This window comes from Xiphophorus hellerii, chromosome 15 (genome assembly GCF_003331165.1).
Source record: "Xiphophorus hellerii strain 12219 chromosome 15, Xiphophorus_hellerii-4.1, whole genome shotgun sequence".
Classification (NCBI taxonomy): Eukaryota; Metazoa; Chordata; class Actinopteri; order Cyprinodontiformes; family Poeciliidae; genus Xiphophorus; species Xiphophorus hellerii.
The window spans coordinates 6,885,850-6,902,553 of NC_045686.1; the positions used below are offsets into that span (position 1 = coordinate 6,885,850).

General features: G+C 36.3%; 1 protein-coding gene across 7 annotated transcripts in view; it reads right to left on the minus strand.

Moving 5' to 3' along the window:
• Positions 1-16,704, minus strand: part of otofa (otoferlin a) — a 69,393-nt gene that overhangs the window by 41,694 nt on the left and 10,995 nt on the right. For all 7 annotated transcript variants that reach the window (XM_032585859.1, XM_032585863.1, XM_032585861.1 and 4 more), the window contains exon 3: positions 6,111-6,199. In XM_032585859.1, the coding sequence (XP_032441750.1) occupies positions 6,111-6,199 (89 nt within the window). The remainder of the gene's footprint in view (positions 1-6,110; positions 6,200-16,704) is intronic.

Genomic DNA, 16,704 nt, shown 5'->3' on the forward strand with positions numbered 1-16,704 from the left:
TCAACAAATAAATATAGGTAAAAGCTTCTTTTAGGATACAAAAGATAAGATGATAATCATAAGCTTAGTTTTCTCTTAGCAAAACAAAGAAAACAAATTTTGACATCAATGTGTAGGTGGTGACATCACAAGAAACTTGAAGAGAAAAAGGTATTCTGTTTTCTCAGGATGATTAGTCTAGCAATATTAGAGATGGTAAAAAAAGTACTGAATCTCCAATTTAGATTTTCTCTTTATCGGCTGCTACTGGGTCACTTCATTCAGCTGTGTATCAATAAAAGCAAAAAAAAAAAAACACCATTCAAACCAGGCCTGTAATATAAAACTGATCTCCTGAAAAAAGAAATATATAGAAATAAAAACAAACAACTCTTTATTGTAATCACATATTGCCTGCTGAACTTCTTCAATTTTCTTCTAATCCAGGGATACAGCAGGATCTAAACTGTGGGTGTCTCCAGTCCTTCGGGGTTGTTGGGATTTTGACATTGTGTTCGATTCTGTTCCCCTCTTTAAACTTTCCTCAAAAACACAAATAAATACAAAAGAATGGGATAAAATACGATTGAATGGAGGTCACTGCTGCCCAAGGACCCCTCACAAAATATAACAGTGGGGAGAAACTCTGTCCCAGGTCCCATTCAAGCAGCCAATTAGAGCTGGTGAATAATTTAAAGAGTTTCCTTCAAAACAGAGCATTGTTTGCAGAGCAATAAGTCAGATATGTAGAGTAAAGCCACAACCATATGTCATTTCCAACTGAACCTTTGTTTACGTCTAATCTTAGATAAGATAAGAAACAGAAAATGAAGCTATTATACTTTTCATATCATATATTCAAATGATTCAACAAAAGTACCATTACAAGGAAATTTCACAGGTGTTTAGCAGGCAGGGAAATCTAAATTTGTTAAACAGGGGTATTCATGCAGAAGCCAAACATACACACACATTGCTGTGTTTCTCCAATAGGACAACAAAAGCTGACAGCCAGGTGAAAAGTAAAACAAGGGTACACTACAACACTTGTAGTTGAACATGAAAACACCAAATACTTTCTAATTAAATTTATGAGCAAAGACTAACACAACAAAGGCAGGGCAGCGTGTTATCAGAGAGTAAATAAGGCAGTTATTATTCCAGTCTTCTCCCAGCTTTAATCCCTCTTTGTGCCTGCTGTCGTTACCAGCACTTTGTTTTCTTTGAAGTCAGTGGCTATGAATTGCTTTTACATTAAGAAGTGAGGCTATACTTGAGGTAGCAGCAGTTCCAAACCCAATAATGTATTCTTGAACTTCACTTTACTTTGAGAACAAGTTTTCTTGTAAGTGATTCCCCTCAGGCGTAGGCAGGTGCTCTTGCTGTGAAGGTGAGTTATTGTCAGGTTCCTCAGTGAATATATTCAGAGACTTGCAAACTAAAGTTGGAAAGGACACTAATAGCTTTGTGTAAAAAAAAAAAAAACTAACTTTATTCTTGAAGTTCAGCTTTGATCCTGTCACAGTAAGTCCAAACCCATTGCATTATAATCAACTACTTCCTTCATCAGACAGGGCTGATCAATACATTCAGGCCTGTTCTGTCGTTTCCTTTTAACCATTGTGACAAGTGTACAGGTGGTGAATAATTGAATTGAGCGGGGCCTATCATGTTCTGCCTCACTTTTTACCATTTCAAAGGGTGCCATTCATTATTGACCAACAATTTACTTTCCTCTGCTCCATAATTCAAACCTCACCTTCCTTTTATTTTGTATTTTCATTCTTTGTGAGTCTCGGGTATTTTTTTTGTTTTTAGCAAACCATGGCATGACCAAGCAAAGGATCATGATAAGAAATGCTTAAGTGAGAAGATATTTGAGATTTATGTATACAAAAAGCAAATAAATAATAATCACAACGTATACATGGTCGATAGATGCTTGTCCTTTGGTGTTCAAGGACAAGCATCTATCGACTGGCAACGTTTGCAGATAAACAGTATGTCTCTTCGTTCCAGATGGACAACACTGATGACAAAATGCGGTTAAGCTGTTTTTAATGGGTGAGCTCCCAAAAACATGTTTTCCAATTCGGCTCATGTTAGGTGTTTTTACTGCAGAGAAGCCTGTGGGCAGAGTGCCGCTCCAACTTCACAACAGCCAAGTACCATCACCGGAGAGATTCAGAAAGAATCACACACAAACACAGTATGACCCAGATTTCTTTCACTCAGATTCTTTTTAATAGAAATAAAGGAACTACAGAACTAGAGCATGGGCGCTTTCAAAAGCTGCTTAACATACGGACATCAAAGATGTTTCAGCTATGATGCCTGTTAGTGTAGTCAAGTTATAGACGCTACGATGTAACAGTGCATGCAAATTGTAGATAAAAATCCCTATTCCAGTATATTTTAACATTAATTATAAAGAAGTCATTTACAATTAAAATAATCTCAGAATGAATTATGATAAAGGATTGTTCTGAAAACCATAATTCTTCACAACACATCATCATATCTGGAGATACTTTGTGCTGTTACAAAAGAATAAGACAATTACAGTGTTTAGATTTACAATATGACGTTTTCTCCATAAAAAGCAAACTTGCCACAAATTTTCAGTTGGACTTTGAATGGGCCATTTTTAACACTTTTTTTTTTTAACAATAATATGCTTTCATGTAAATCAGGGGTGCCCAAATCCTGTCCTTAAGAGCAACTATCCTTCAGCCTTTAGATTTGTCCCCTCTCCAACAAACCTGAATCAAATTAATGGCTCATTACCAGGCCTCTGTAGTATCCAGGTGTAAGGGAGATGGTATTCCTTATGGGGCCTGGGATTTGGGCCCCATAAGAAACACTTTGTCCCCACTATGTAGTATGTGTTAGAAAAATTGATATTACAATGGAGGCCACACGCACACCCCCTCCCCCCCCCCACACACACCCCCAATAGCCTTTTATGAAAGTATATCTATCAGGCAGGGGAGAAAACTGCTAATTAAACATGTTGTATATGCCGATGGCATACGGTGACCCTCATGCATCACCGCCACCTTTGTCTTATGGTAATGTGATCAGCCTTATTGTCAGAGAGTGTAACATGCTGGCCTCACAGTGTGTTGGTACTTAAAGAGATGAAGTAGGTTGGTCATCATTTTCGTCATGTAGCCCGTGGACAATGGAGCAGGTGTGAGAACAACAGAAACTATTCTTCACTCTGAATTATTTACTAACTTCCCTGTGCAAAGGTTACTGTAACTATAAATATTACCAAAGTGCTCACAGACATTTTTTTTTTTTTTTGACAAACTATTTTCACATTGTGGATTTTTTGTCTATTGATTTGTTTGATTACTTCTCATTCACTCTATAATTAAACACCTTTTGGGCTAATGAATATTAGCTAAACTGGAAATCGTTGAATTTACAAAAATAAAACTGTCAAAAGTAAAACTGGAGAAAAAAATAAAATAAAGAAACAGATTTAGTAAGGCCATTTTCTGGAGTAAATAAATAACAAGGAAATTCTGTAGTTACAATCTGTCCTGTCTGACACCAAGTCTTCTTAATTGGTTGGTGATTTGTTGCAAACTTCTGAAGATATTTAGCTATAAATTATAAATGCAGATCTTATTTTAAAAAAAGTCCAAAGAAAATATCAGCAGGAGTCTAATATTGTTGCTTTAAATTGATAAGAAACTAACTCCACAATTTGTTGGGAGACTGGTGAGTAAGAAAAAGAATAAAACAAAGTACTTGACATACCAACACTGACACCTTGAGAGATCCATTATAAATTGCTTATACTACCTTACTTCATAATGCCAAATTCAATTTTCACACGAATACCAGCTTTGTCACTGTATCAGTAGAGTTACTTTTCAAACTATGAGATTTCCAAAGCTATTTACCTGATTATGTTGAGTTATGAAACAGTATTCTTGTTTGAGACTGCTTGACTTGCCCTCACAATAGCACTACAGAAATCTCGATGTCAGAACCGTTTAAAACTGATACAACTTCTGTCTACACCTGTCACCACCCTTTTAGATCTCAGTCATCTCTGTGCTTGGATAAGTAGTGAGTCACCATCTGACTGTAAGGTTACGCAAATAAAGTCCCAAGACGTTAGCGCTAACAGATGTACAGAGTGACAAGCGAATAAAGTTTGAATGACGACAAGGCCATGCAATCTTTCTCCAGTCTGGCCCCTTGACTGTTTATAAAAAGCGTCAATTAACTCAGTGTGAAACCTGACTGGACCTATTTCAAACACAGGAAATGGACCTGCTTTCAGTGTTTAGGAGACAAGCTGCCTCTACATTTGTAGAGGAGATGGAAAAACCTGGCAGGAAGCCTTCCAATCTAGCCATTTTGTCAAGTAAATGTATTCAGGCTGATCCATGATCCCTGGAAGGCCATAAATTGGTGTACATTTTAAATTATTTTTGGCTCCTAGACCCAAAAACAACAATTTTGCTCCAATAGGACCATAAAATGTTGCACCAGCTCACCTTAAGGCATCCAATATAACCTCTTCAGCACATATTGAGTTGTTGTGGCAGCTTTTTTTCCTTTAACTGGGCTTCACATAAGTATCTTTCATTTATTACTCACAGGTAAACCTTCTTTGATTGCTTACAGCTTTAGTTGTTCTCCTAAATGGCTGAAGCTAAATGTTTCTGGTTTAAATACAGAAACATTCAAACCAGAAACAAAAATCATTCAGCCTTTTGGTTTTAATTTTAAAACTTTAGCCAAGTAGCATATTGTTTCGTTCTCTTCTTTTCCATCAGCCCAAACCCAGATTTTCAGGAATGACTGCTTCATAACCTGCCTTTGTCCTTTGTTTTTACAGAATAAATTTCTGTTGACTGAACAACACCTGATATTATTTCAAACATGCACCTTTCAATTAATGGTCTAATTACACAAGATCTATAAATCTTTAAAATTTAAAACAGTGATTGATATGGTTAGTACTGAATGATTGCTATTATTTTGAACATAAACTGTGCATCTGCAAATAACTCAGAAATAGACAAGGAATTATTTGGCTCCACTGTAATGCCATTCGTCATTCTAACTGATGACACAAAATTGTGGACTGCATAAGAGAACACATAGCAAATATTAACGTTTTTTAATTAAGCAAACACATGATAATTTATGTTATGATGTGATTCTATATTATTGGGATAATAATAGTTTAGATTATTTTTTATTATTCCCACCACTGGTGTCACTGAGTACCAGGCAGATTTAATTATTTCTGTGTTAAACGCAGCTTGTGGCCTGCCTTTAATAGCTCTTTGTTTACAGAGTGTGTTTACACTCATATGTGGGTCAAATAGAAGGTAAATGTGTGGCTGTGCATATTCAAAAAAGCCTGTGTGGAGAAAGGAAGAGTGTATTGCATTTTTATATGTCATCTAGTCAAGAACCTAAGCATTAAACTCTGCTACATTACATCGTGTTTTTCATGATCTGACTGTTTGGACTGTGTGACATGACAAATGAGCCAATTACAGAGGTTGAATTGCAGTTTCATTACTTCAAGCGCTCTGTTGATGTGAAAGTGACTCACGTCCAGCTCAGTGGTTTACAATGTTTTTACACAGGCAATTTACTCCATTTAAGTCAAGCTCTCTGGGAATTCAAGCTCATTCTCCTCCTTACTTCAGAGACACACACCATGTGTGAGTCTGAGTTGGTCACAGGCTGACGCTAAAAGACAAGCAAGGCCCCAAAACCACAAATGGATTTACTCTGAAATGCTGTTGGATGGGATACAACTCATTCTGAATCCAACAGTTTCTGGCAACTCTTAGATTTTAAAAATGTACCACAGCTTTACAGCATTCACTCACCAATCTGCCAATAAGAGGTTTCATTAAAGATCGTTCACTATTAATATTATTCAACCTTGATGTTAGCATAGAAACAGACTTTCACTGCGTTCACTTTCTTGTTTTTTTTTAAACAACCATCTATGCTGATATTATTCACCAAAAGATGATACAAATGAAATTGCTGTGCTGTACATAGTACATTCAGACTAAAAGATGCTGTGCACTGAAAGTAGTTTTAAAAAAGAAGAATTCAGAGCAGGAGTCTTAACTCACCTATTTGTGAAGACTTTGCTGTAATTGTACACTTGGATCTCCAACATCTCATTTTGATCAAGTCTGCTGGCAATGGGCCAGCGAAAAGTCTGGTAGAGGAAAGAAAATATCAAGGGTTACAAAAATGTAGCAGCAAAATATGAGACAATTTAGTAAAGAACTATTCTACACTTTGTTTTCTGTAAAACTATTTTGTTTACACTGAGATGTAATTAAAAAGCAATGTAACACCTATCCTGTCCCAGTAGGTGGCAATAACGTTGACACTGACAATATCAAAATTCAAGAGAGAAGTTCTTAAATAATGCCTACTTCACAATAGTAACTTCACCAACTTCTAATGTGCATGGAGGGGTGGATAGATCTGATGAGGTCAAAAGTCCAGCAACACTTTAAATTCAGAGGAATCAACAACGGGTCCACTGATTTATCGGACATATGGAGCAGCTGATAATTGGTCAATAAATGAATAGTTTCTATGGACACATAAACACCAGTTTTTTTCTGCCAGACTCTGCATTTTTGTTCAGATTTTAAATATTTTAGTTTTCCTGGGAACACAAGCCCTGAATAATAGATCAACAGAACAGCAGTTTCCTTTAAAATCATGTAAACTGCAATTCTATCCATTTTCTTTAGAAAACATTTCCTGTTTCATTCTCAGCCCATTTAATGAAGACCCATGTGTTAAGCTTTTCCATTAATGCAATAAAAACAAATCTTGGTCAAATACTCAGGCACCCTGTAGTTAGCTTAAATGATCAGCTTTTAATGCATTTGATATCTCATACAACACTATTTAGTGAAAAAAGGCTTGTAGTTTAGCATTAAAACATAACAGCATTTGTGCTATTTATTCATATATCCACTGTGTTGCTAATAAGAACCCTCATAATTACAGACATGACAGCAGGTTAAATCTTCTTCTGTGATGTTTAGCCAGACAAAAAGATAAATCACTGTAAATTATTCCCCCCGAAGTGGATTTAAGTAGCTGATTCAAGGCCTAGCGTCAGCATACATCGGCTACCCCACAGAGTCCTTGAGAGTGTAGATGTTTCTGCCGAAGGCAGATCTGTTGTTCTGAAGGGAGCAAAATATTGGAATGTTTTATTCATCACTCTAAACATCTCTCAGGTTGAGTTGAGTTAACTGGAAACAATAATATATTTTTTTTCTTGAGATAAAACAAGAAACTGTACTGTAAGTGCTAGCTATTCTTGAGAGAAATTCCAGTTATGATGATAGAGAAGATAAAGGATTGCTTATTTTAATTACATTCTAAATATTACTCTGAAGGATGTTTTTTGACTCACTGACAAAAAAAATCTGAAAATGTTGCAGCTCTTCATATAAGCATATTACAGCAAGATGCATGCATTTTATTGAGCTGTCATTAAATGCATGCATTTAATTAGAACAATACAAAGATACAGGAGTTGGCAGAAGTGTCCTGTTTGTTGTCTATTGTATGTTTCTGAATACTTCAGTCTTAATGTTCTGAGGCAATAAAATGGATCTAATAGGATTAAATGATGCATTACATTAGTATGCATTTGACAAACACATCCATGTCTGGGATCCTAATTAAATGAGAAGTACATTTTTCACAAATGTCTAGATCACTAATGCAAACTGATGTAGGTTTATACATTTATGTATGAATGCTAATTTAATTAGGAGTTTTCTTGATCTTTGTCTTTTGTTGTGTTCCATGGTTATTACAGTGTCTTGCAAAGCAATTTATACTCTTTTTCACATTAAAACTAAAGACACTAATGTGCATTATTATGATTTTATGTGAATGACCAGCAAAACATACAAAGTTTAGTTTATAGACTGTATGCGGAAAACCGATCCTTGACATAATCCCATCAACTCTGAACAGGATCCCCATCCTTGATGGGAAAAAAAAACAACCCATTACCATAGCAGCCACACAAATTTTTGATAGTGGGTGTGGTGTCTTCACAGTATGCTTAATTGTTTTCCTGTCATCGTAGTTGTGGATATTTTCAGTGACACCAGAGTTACCATAGGTCTCTTTTACTTCTTTGATAAATGTTCTTCTTCTTGTCAACCTTGCCTGTCAGTCGTGATCGACTCTTTCAATTTGCAGATAATGAAATGACCAGTATTCTGTGAGGTTTTCAAAGCTTTTGATTTTGATCAATAACTTAATCCTGCTTTAAACTTCTCCCCAGCTGTATTCCAGAACAATCTACTCTGTTTTGTGGTCTCCATGTTGCTGTTTGTTCACTAATGTCCTCCAACAGCGCCAAACTCTGACACCATATTACACCACATCACTCTGCTTTGCTGCTTCGAACAACAAGTACATGACTACATAATTAAGTAGAGGAACAAAAGCTCTTGCTGTAAAAGTTCAAAGGATGATTAATTAGCCTTTTGGATAACATTCAGCAAACTGTTTTTAATTACAGTATTATGATGAAACAATATCGTGACGACAGATGTATAAAAGTTGCACAGGTGATTTAAAACTCATTGACTTCCCACTGTTTTTAGCCTCTAAGTCTGGAAAACACTGCAGGGCAGGAAACACATCCATCAGGACTGTCCCATTACTGAATCCTGGAGTTCCCACCTGCTTCCATTAGACCTGCCTTAGAGGATCTGTGCATCCACATGCATGCACTGCTTTAAGCTGTGAGTCTGTGCTTTCCACCCTGAGGATCTGCAGTCTGTGCTTTCTTTTCGCAATCTCTCGCCTACTGAGGACAGGACTATTGCCACTTTCAGAGCAATAGTCACCCACTCCACTTAAAACACTTAGAAGCTGCTAACAGCCCCTGAGTGTTTGTCCTCGTCAGAATATATCAACTAAATCAACTGCATTGCATCTATTTTATAACAATTCTCCTCCTGTGTGATAAAGCTGCTGAAAAGTAAGCCCTCAGCATGGTGTTAATGATGACAGCACACACAGCTAGAGAAGGGATCAACATTATACCAGCACACATAAGCTCAAATGGTGCACATCATAATGAGATTATGTTTGGGTTATTCAATTCCAAACATGTCAATTTCCCCAGAGAAGCACAGGTTTTAATCTGTGTTTTCACAATAAACAACACTTATTCTGAAGTATGCAAGTCATAAAAATCACAGTCTTACCTTTTTTCTCCCTATAAAAAAGTGTTTCAACTTTAAGTTTGTGCTATCCATAGTTTAAATACTATTACGTTTTTATTAAGTGCTATACTACACTAGTTCTTCTCCTCTTTTATTGCATCCAAAAAAGATATCACTGTAGTTCAAGCAGAAGAAACACCGTGGCTAAGTTTTCTAATCTTATTGGTAAAATGCGGTCAGTTGAATAAACTTTGAGATAATGGAGATCCTTTAATGTCTCATTCTGTGTTGTTTTCAGACCTGCTGTCACATCTTGATGCACAGCTAAAATCAATCCTCCTCATCAGTGGCGTGGATAAAAGCTTCAGTCATCGAACGCCAAACTTCTTCCCCCTGAGCATCTGTGATTTAAGTTTACTATTAAACTTGATCCTGTGTACTGAGAGCAATCCTGAGATTAGCTCTTTTTGTTTGGTGAATTGTTTTAATTTAAGATATGTTGGAAGTTAGGTGTGGGGATTTTCTGTTTTTTTTTTCTTTAATTTTTTTTTTTTTTTAGCTAGTTGCATCCTGTCTTGTGGCCGCCAAGCAGGGAGATTAGAGATTGTATGTTTGTTGTTTAAAGATAAAAACTTTTCTTACTTTCAATCAGAAGGGGGAATTTTCATTTGTTGTTTGACTCTGATGTTTATTTCCTCCTTTCTGTTTAACTCATGAGTAAAATCCCTTTTACACTGAGGTGGGTTTTATTCAGGAGCTTTAGGTTGTTAGTTGCTAGATTTGCTTTCTGTTTCCATCTCAGATTTTAAATCAATCTACAATCAAACATTAATTCATTATTTTTACATGTATCCTGTTCAGTGGTGCAAATTTCTGCAAGTCCAGAAACATGAACAAGCATGAATATTAAGTTACAGTGAGCTCTGTTCATTGACGCTCTGCAGAATGCACGCTTAAAGCTATAAATTGCCTTAAACTTGAATGATGAAAAACTGCTGCAATACTCCGACTCTGGCATTCAGTCAGACGTTATCACATAATATGTTGGTTAGAAATGGTGTCAGATGGTAATCTGTAAAGCAGTCATCACTGCTTTGCTGTGGGAAAAAAAAAAATCACCACTAGTCCTTTCTATTTAGCTTGTCTGAGTCATTCTCATAACTGTTCTCAGATCCCTTTTCCTAGCGCTCAGTGCTGTATGAAGTTTAATTGGTAAAGCATGATGGCTCATTAAAAGTGACAGAAATGATCTCTCTCTTAAACGCCTCGAGGCCTATTGGTGCTTCCCCAGGGGCTAAACACTCAGATCATCAGATGAGGAGAAAAAGTTCCTTCTCAGATCCCTGGAGCATTGTGCTGGTCAGATGGAAAACAGGGTCATCCCAAGTTCCCCAACACATCATTCCTTGATATTTTATGACTGTTATACTAGATTCAGATGTGGGGGGGAAAAAACTCACCCATGATTAATTATGAACAATATGTTTCCTTCTATTTTTTCTTCTACTCTCTAATGTGATAATGATAGGAGGAATGTGACACAATTAGAGGATCTTCTAAGAAGCTCACAGTGTTTTGAACTCCAGGCTTGTTATAATCTTATGATGCAACTCTCTCAAGGTTTAGATGTGTCCTCGAAGGATAAGAGCAATAACAGTGCAACCTAACTTCTTCTTAGAGCTCCTGTCAGTTAGCTTGGTATAAAATGAACACAGATCAAGGTCAAATGCCAGTTTAAAAACTTACAGTGCAGTTCACAAAAAGAACTAAATATATTCATGTCCATAGTTCCTCACTTGGCATCTGTAGTTTACAATTATTTATATTCATTGATCATGTTTTGTGAAAAATATTATTCAGTTTGAGATTGAATTATGTGCTCATATGCTCTTTTAATGCTGCTGAATTCCTACTAGAGCTGATCTCATTTACTCTACATATTTTATGTTCTTGTATCTTATCAGAACTAGTTCACTCTGGATGTTTAATTTTCCTAATTTTATGAAAGCACAAAAACAACTTCCTGCCTGTCTAACTTGTTTATGACAGCCTGCATGACGCAAACATGTTTTTGAATCACACACAGACAAGTTTTAAACGAAGTCCCACATTGTGTATAGCTGATGATTTTTTAGTGTCCTAATTCTGAACGGTCATGTAGCATATTACCAGACATTTACATGATTGCGTCTGACAGACTTTCCATTTTGCACAAGAGGAGGCAAAAAGTGGCGAAATCAAATCTATCATGGGTGAAACAAGCATGGCAGATGGTGTTACCGCTGCTCTATTTAATAATGACATGCTCACGCTGAAGCAGGTTACAGCTGAGTCCCGTTATTCTTGCTCTCTGCAGAACAACACCACTTCCATCAATAATGGAACTATTCATAATTATTTTGTGCTCCAGTTGCACAACTTTGAAATTGACAATCAAATGACACGTGCAGCATCCAGATGTACTTCCATAAACGCAGCATGCTGAATGTCACATGTTCTTCTTTGCATATGGCTCAAGGTTGATTTTTAACACTGGGGTTAAAATGTGAACTAGTGATGTGATGATCAAGAACAATCGGGTTCTTTTGAAAGAATCTTTTTCCATAGGACTGTAGGAATCAAGTTAGCGAGAGCCTTTCTTTGTTTTTCACAACTTTGCTTGTGTACATGTGTGGCACTGTGAAAGAGACGCAGGCTATGCAGCGGGAGAGAGATTGAGGATGGTCACAATGCACTCCCTTTCTTTTTGGCTTATTCTTGCCTTGTGTTGTTTAATATTAGTCCGCTACCTTAATTGTTATATTTAATGTGGCAGAAGATTTTTGCTTCTGCCAAAGTAACTCAAGTGTACTATTTTCTCTTCCATTTGTTATATTTTGTTCCCATCATGTTGTTTTTATATTACAAGTAGCACTAAATTACAATTAATGCACACAACACTTGCGGTACAGAAGCACATGGATATTCGATATTTATTTTTTGCCACCTTATTAAAATAATAGCCAAAGATATTTGTTGTCATAAGGGATTTGTTTTTCAGGCCCTGTCATATTGGAGAAACAGTTGATCCACTTTAAGCTCCCCTTGGTTTTCCATTAAATTTCCTCCATAAAGAAAGTTTCTTTCAGCTTCCTGCATTTGCACTTGTAGGAGTTTTTATTACACTCAAAGATGATGGACATGGTTATAGTTAGGAACACCACGCATCCCTTTTTATGCTTTACTTTGTGACCCAGCTCCCTCTTCACCATGGAGATGCAGTGCAGTTACTGCATCACTGGATGATATGCGCATACCTTCTGATGTAATCAGAATGACAACACTGACAATAAAAGCAGAGAAGTGATCTCCCTGTAATACTTTAAACACAATTCTATTAATGCTGTGTATGGAAACACAGCTCTGACTCTGTGTAGAAGGCCCTAAGGTAATAGTGGACTTGGTGTCCTGCACTTCTGAACCTCCCATAAAATTACTATTTTTGCCACCTTCCTTTATTACAACTTGTAGCTTTTAACATTTTAGCTGACTTAGAAAAGGTCCAGCGTTGTTTGCCTCAGATTTTATCCTACACACTATGCACAGTATGTAAAACTATCTATCTATATATGGATGTGTGTGTGGGGGGTGGTTGTGCGTGTGTGTATGTCTGACAGCAAAGATCAAGCAGCATCACTAATAAGCTGGGTCTGCAGTGGAAGTCGTGTTCCGTTTACTGACAGCAAGGTATAACTGTTCACCCCAGCAACTCTGTTTCAATCTTGCTTTTCCATCTCAACTCTTTAACGCCGTACTTTTCGATCTCCGACCTGTTTTTCAAGTGTCACTCCAACGCTTCCCAACTGATTTCTGTCTAATTTATGGGGAATGGAACACTTTCTTCAAACCAGCATTACCATTATAGGATTAGAACTTTCCCCATTTGATGACTGAAGTTAAAATAATTGTTTTTCCAATCCTGAAGCTGAGGAGAAAGGTGCAATAAATTTCTTCAACCAATTCATTAGAGACCCATTTATTCAAGATGGACTGTATCTAATTCTTAGTTTCTCCAACACATAAACAACCAGCTGTCAGTTTTTGTCTGGTTTTATTTAAATATGTTGGATCTAATTTGTCCAAAGGTTTAATGTTTCATGTAACTCCCTTTAAACCAACAATAGATTTTTGTTGTTGTTTTCTACTAAAAGAACCAGGAAAATAGTAACTTTGTTCAGTTAATTGAACAATATCAGTATATTACCTTTAAGTTACCAAATAGGACAACTTTTTTCTGTTTTAAACAAGTAATACCTCCATAAAATAAAAGTTAGAGGAGATTTTATTCTCAAAGGTCTTTAATTATCTCACAAAAATCCTTTTAAATCATTTTTTCCTCAGATGGTATTATGTTACCTGAAAAAAACAGTGTGAGGAATTAAAGTTGCCATGGTTATCTTCTCTATACCCCAGGACCATTTTCTTCCCTTTACACTGACAAAATTAGTTTTTTTCTTTTTCAGAGAGATGCAGAATATTAGTATTCCCCAAAGATTCACTTACTTCTTCAAATTAACCAAAAAAAAAAAGAAAAATCAGCATCAAGAATTCTGACTTTAGGAGGGATTAAAAAAAAGATTTCCAATTTTTACTTCTCAAAGTTATAGAGTTTATTAATATAAAAGAGAAAGCAGACATTTCATTCATCCAGTGCCTCTTTTGTGGACGTTTTGTGAGTTTTAATTAATGAGGTAGACAATAAAGTTAATAGCTAGGACTTTCCATTCCAATGAATCTGTAACAAACCATATGCTGCTGAAAGAGTTGACTGCTGAAGGCCTAGCAGCACTGTGCAGCTTTTCTCTACAAATCTCTTTTTATGGTTTTAATATGTATGTTAGTAACTCTGTCCAACTGCATCATTGTTTTTCTTTTGGATTTCTTTCCTATTCTTAAAGCTTTTAGCAATTTAAAACAGATGGTTGTCCAAACTGATTCTGCAACAAATTTCTTCTCGCTAAAAGGGAGCTATTCATCTCCACTGTCACCTAGTGCTTGTTTCAGATTGCATTAATGATTAGATGAAATAAAGTTACTTTTTATAGCTTATCTTTCACGTTTTGGTTGAATTGTAATTGTGTGACTTGACCCAACTGAATTCTGCTACTGAATGAAGTGTGATTTTACGAATGTGACACAAACATATTCACTGTATAATATGATTTGCTCAAGACCTATTTGCTTCTATCCTACAGTTATTTTACAACAAATGGAAAGTTTTTTACCCATACATCACCTGCTTGAACTTTCTGCTTCTCACTATTTGTATTTATTTTATAATTTTTATTACTTTTGGTCAGACGATTACTAAGAAGCAGTAGTTTCGTCATTATTATTTCTGGGCTGATGTTTACTGTCCCAGTGGGTCGCTTGTGAAAGAGATTTGTTGCAAGCTGATGCACATAGGCTCAAACAGACAGATGCCCAAACAGAAATATATTTCTGGTTTTTTACAAATTCATAGTGCAGCACTAATACAAAAAAATACATACTTTATTTACTACTTTTTTCTATAAAAAGTCATGAATCTGCATAGCAACACTGCATTATCTTTGTAATATATGTTATGTGAATAAATCTGAATTTTCTTTCCTTTTTGATCCATGGAACAATTCCTGCATTTATTTCTCCAAATAAATATCATAACAGTTACACCACTTTCAAATATCATAACAAAATTCAGAGAATGCTATTGGGGGAAAAAAAAAAGTCCCCCAAACTTGGTTTGTCCCTTTGGTCCTTGATTTTATAAATTTTAATGCCACATATTCCCATGCTTAGGTCCCATCCAACTGCATGCTTGTAAATTAAATATTTTGCACAAGTCATCATTTATTCATAATCTTGGAAGATGTGCTGGAAGAACACATTCCTGGAGTGTCCTTGAGCATTTAGAGAACTTTAAAAACAATTTTCAGAACTGGCAATATTCAAAGTTGTGCTTCACCCTGAGGCATCTGTTACTTTTCTCCTCTTTACTGTTAGCCCCGCTGGCCAGAGGAACATCAGCTGAAATAAGAACCTTAGATGTCAACATCTCTTATGATATAATGTTCCCATTGATAGTGATGCAGTGAGGGTTCATATATCTGACATTTCTTGCTTTAATCTGTTCAATTCACTCTAAATGTGATTATCCAGACAGTTCAGGAAGTGGTTTGGAAGTGAGCTCGATGAGGTGTCTTCACTCTATCTCCGGTAAGCCACAACAAGCCCAGCAGGCTGATGAGGCTTTCAGCAGCAACGCAAACTGAGAAAAATGGCAAAGTCAGCTATTTCAGCAAACTCCTAAACTGTACCATTTTTTCAAAGGTGATTAAATCTTTCAGCAACTTGTAATTAAAACTCCTACTTCATGTAAAGTAGCAGAAAAAAATCAAGGAAACTAAAAAAAAGTAAAAACATTGCTTTAGGAACAAAACAGCACTGTTTCTTTATTCTAATTGTTATGATGTTATTATTGTATTTTAAAGTTGTGACTTGTAAAATGTAATAATGCATACTCTCCATGCACTGTCCACCACTCAGGTCACATCTCATAAATGCGTTAAAACTTGTGATTCACTTTTCTGAGCTAAAAAAATAAATAAATCCTATTTTAAAGTCAGACTCACAATTTTAAAGACTGCACTGACCATATTCATTATGCTGACATATAGTTATTACTTCCATACCTTGGTGTTCATAGTTTAACTCCAAATAAAACAAATGATCTCTTTGATCAAATTGAACATGTGCAGAGCATGGTTTAACTAACACTGCCGGCCACATATAGAGCAGGACTCTCTGTTCTCTGCTCTAGTTATGTCGAACTTTTGAGGGGGAAGCCCTGTCGTTCTGCAGCTAAAAGCCTCACCATCCACTGAATAATGAATACAGATTCCCTATCCAGCCTATCTGCACACTAGTTCAAAGGCATTCTGCTACTCCATGCATAAAGCAAAAAGACACACAGCTATATGCTAATGGCCCTCAACTTCAGGGGCTCTGCTGAGCTCAATGAGACCTGCAAGTGTTCCAAATGTTGATGAAGACATTGGTGAAAAGGAAGAGATCAGGAATGTTTCGAAGGGTGAAGAAAGCACAACAATGGTGCACCGGTCACAATAAAGACGCCTGAGCACTTGCATGCACTTATTGCACAATCCCTCAAAGTGCAGGAAGAACATGTCATTCCAAGAGAGAACTGGACACTGCATGGATGCTGAGAGATGTCAATGACCTCACCTCTGATTCTTGCACCTCATTCTTGACTGAGGTGCAAGAATCAGTCCAGACTTCAGAGGAGCCTAAAATGAGAGCCAGTCGTTGTTGTACCCATTGCAGTTTTAAAATATAAATAAAATATAGTGAAAATATATTTTGCAAAAACAACACCATCGCTGGTGGGACTGTACAACCCTATGAGTTCCACGGTGCGTTTGAGTGAGTGGAAACTTCCTGATTAAAAGCAAAACAA